This window comes from Bos indicus, chromosome 7 (genome assembly GCF_029378745.1).
Source record: "Bos indicus isolate NIAB-ARS_2022 breed Sahiwal x Tharparkar chromosome 7, NIAB-ARS_B.indTharparkar_mat_pri_1.0, whole genome shotgun sequence".
NCBI classification, from domain to species: Eukaryota; Metazoa; Chordata; class Mammalia; order Artiodactyla; family Bovidae; genus Bos; species Bos indicus.
Genome location: NC_091766.1, coordinates 42161506 through 42163525, shown reverse-complemented (window position 1 = coordinate 42163525; position 2020 = coordinate 42161506). Strand labels below are relative to the sequence as shown.

General features: G+C 38.3%; 1 protein-coding gene across 1 annotated transcript; it reads right to left on the bottom strand.

The window, feature by feature from the left end:
* Positions 1-711: 711 nt before the first annotated feature.
* Positions 712-1742, bottom strand: LOC109561051 (olfactory receptor 2T27-like). The gene has a single exon (XM_019963480.2). The coding sequence runs from the start codon at positions 1740-1742 to the stop codon at positions 813-815; it is 930 nt and encodes a 309-aa protein (XP_019819039.2). The 3' UTR covers positions 712-812.
* Positions 1743-2020: the final 278 nt, after the last annotated feature.

The following is a 2020-nucleotide window of genomic DNA, read 5'->3' as shown; positions in this document are numbered from 1 at the left end:
GATGATATTGATGATGTCAATAATAATAAGAAAATTGAACAGTTAACTAGAATAGTGAGTGATAATTTTATAAATTAAAATTTTTATTGTTGCTCATTTTACTTGAAATAAGACCACATAATCATAAGTTTCAGTTAATTGTAGTTATTTTTAACTAGTCTCAGTAGTCACACTGAATTGGATTATAAATTATGAAATTGAACTATTTCATTGGCTTGAAAAATAACAATAATTAATGTAGCATTGAAGAATGAAAAATGGTGAAAATTGAGAAGTGGACATAATGCAACTACATAAATTATATGTAGTAAACTTAAAAAATTATGTATGAGTACAAGTAGGAGGTTAGAAAAAAAGAAGAGTTATTTAGAACTATTTCATGGATTAAATGATCTTTGATCTTTTGTACAGCAGAGCTTCAGTCAAGGCCATTAAGAATGAATTGATGAATGAAAGTAAACACAGAAACAATGATTTTAAGAAAAGAAACATCAACCAAGTAGTTATAGGATGATAATCAGTTTTGGATTTAATGAAGTTGCTCCAGAGGATGGAGATTATCTGTGTAAACCCATGTAATTTCCCCCAAAGCTAAAGACAAGTAACACATTGTTTGTACTCAATTAGAGTCATCACTATAGAACTAAGAAGAGCTCCATCTCAATAGACATATGTCAATATGTATGTGTCCTAATATCATCCTGCTCCTTTATGCTGTTATATTTCCCATATGACAGTCCAGTGACCATGATTATTTTTAATATTGACAGTAGAGCATTTCTGACAGTGACATTGTAGAATATGATATTTCCTCAATTGTAACACTTTCCCATGCACTTCCTCAGAGCCCCCGCCACTTCTTTATTCCTCAGGCTGTAGATGAGTGGGTTGAGCATGGGGGTCACTATGGTGCCAAGAACAGCTCCAATCTGATCTTGTTCAGGTGTATGGGCTAAGGTGGGTGTCATGTAGATGAAGATAGCTTGACCAAAGTAGAGACTCACCACTGTCATGTGGGAAGAGCAGGTAGCCAGGGCTTTGTTCTTGCCCTTTTGAGAGTTCATCCTGAGAACAGTGAGGAAGATGAGAGTGTAGGAAGTTAGGATAAGAATAAATGGGATCAGGAGAAAAACAATGGTTGACACAAATTTCACCATCTCATAGGCTGATATGTCCATACAAGACAATCTCAGGATGGCAGGCATCTCACAGAAGTAATGATTAATCTCTCTGGAACCACAGATGGGGAAGTTCATTGGATAGATGGTGTGTACAAGGGCTGCAAGGGCTCCACCAATCCAGGCTGCAGCAGCCATCTGGAGACAGGTGTTGGGGTTCATGAGGACTGTGTATCGCAGGGGGTTACAGACAGCCACATAGCGGTCATAAGCCATGAGAGTCAGCAAGATGCACTCAGCAAGGCCAAGGGTGAGGAAAAAGAAGAGCTGAGTAGCACAGGAAAAATAGGAAATGTTCTTCTTCCCTGTGAAATAGTTGGTGACCATTTTGGGGACCGTGCAGGAGATGTAAGCCAGGTCAATGAGGGAGAGCTGACTGAGCAGGAAGTACATGGGCGTATGAAGATGGGAGTCCAGCCAGATAAGGAGGAGTAGTATGGCATTTCCAGTAAAGGCCGCAGTGTAGATAAGGATGATAATGAGGATGAGGAGGTTGGGATGTCTGAACCAGGGAAAGAGCCCCAGGAGGATGAAGTCAGTTGAGGTATCATTCTTCTGATTCATATTTTCATTCAAATGCCTTATTCAAACTGAACACTTGCAGAAGCAAAATAATGTAGCAGAGGATGTGGTGCTCTGCTAAAATAATTTAATCTGTTGGTCAGGACTTTCTTTGTACACTTACGGATCAGACTCCAAAGCAGCACATTCTCATAAAAGAGAAAATGGGGAAAAAAACACACACACACAAAACTTCCTCAAATTAAAATGCCTGTACTTAGAAATTAGAAAGATCATATCTGAAAGTTGGTAAATGAATATTTATTCTGTTTGATTTGATC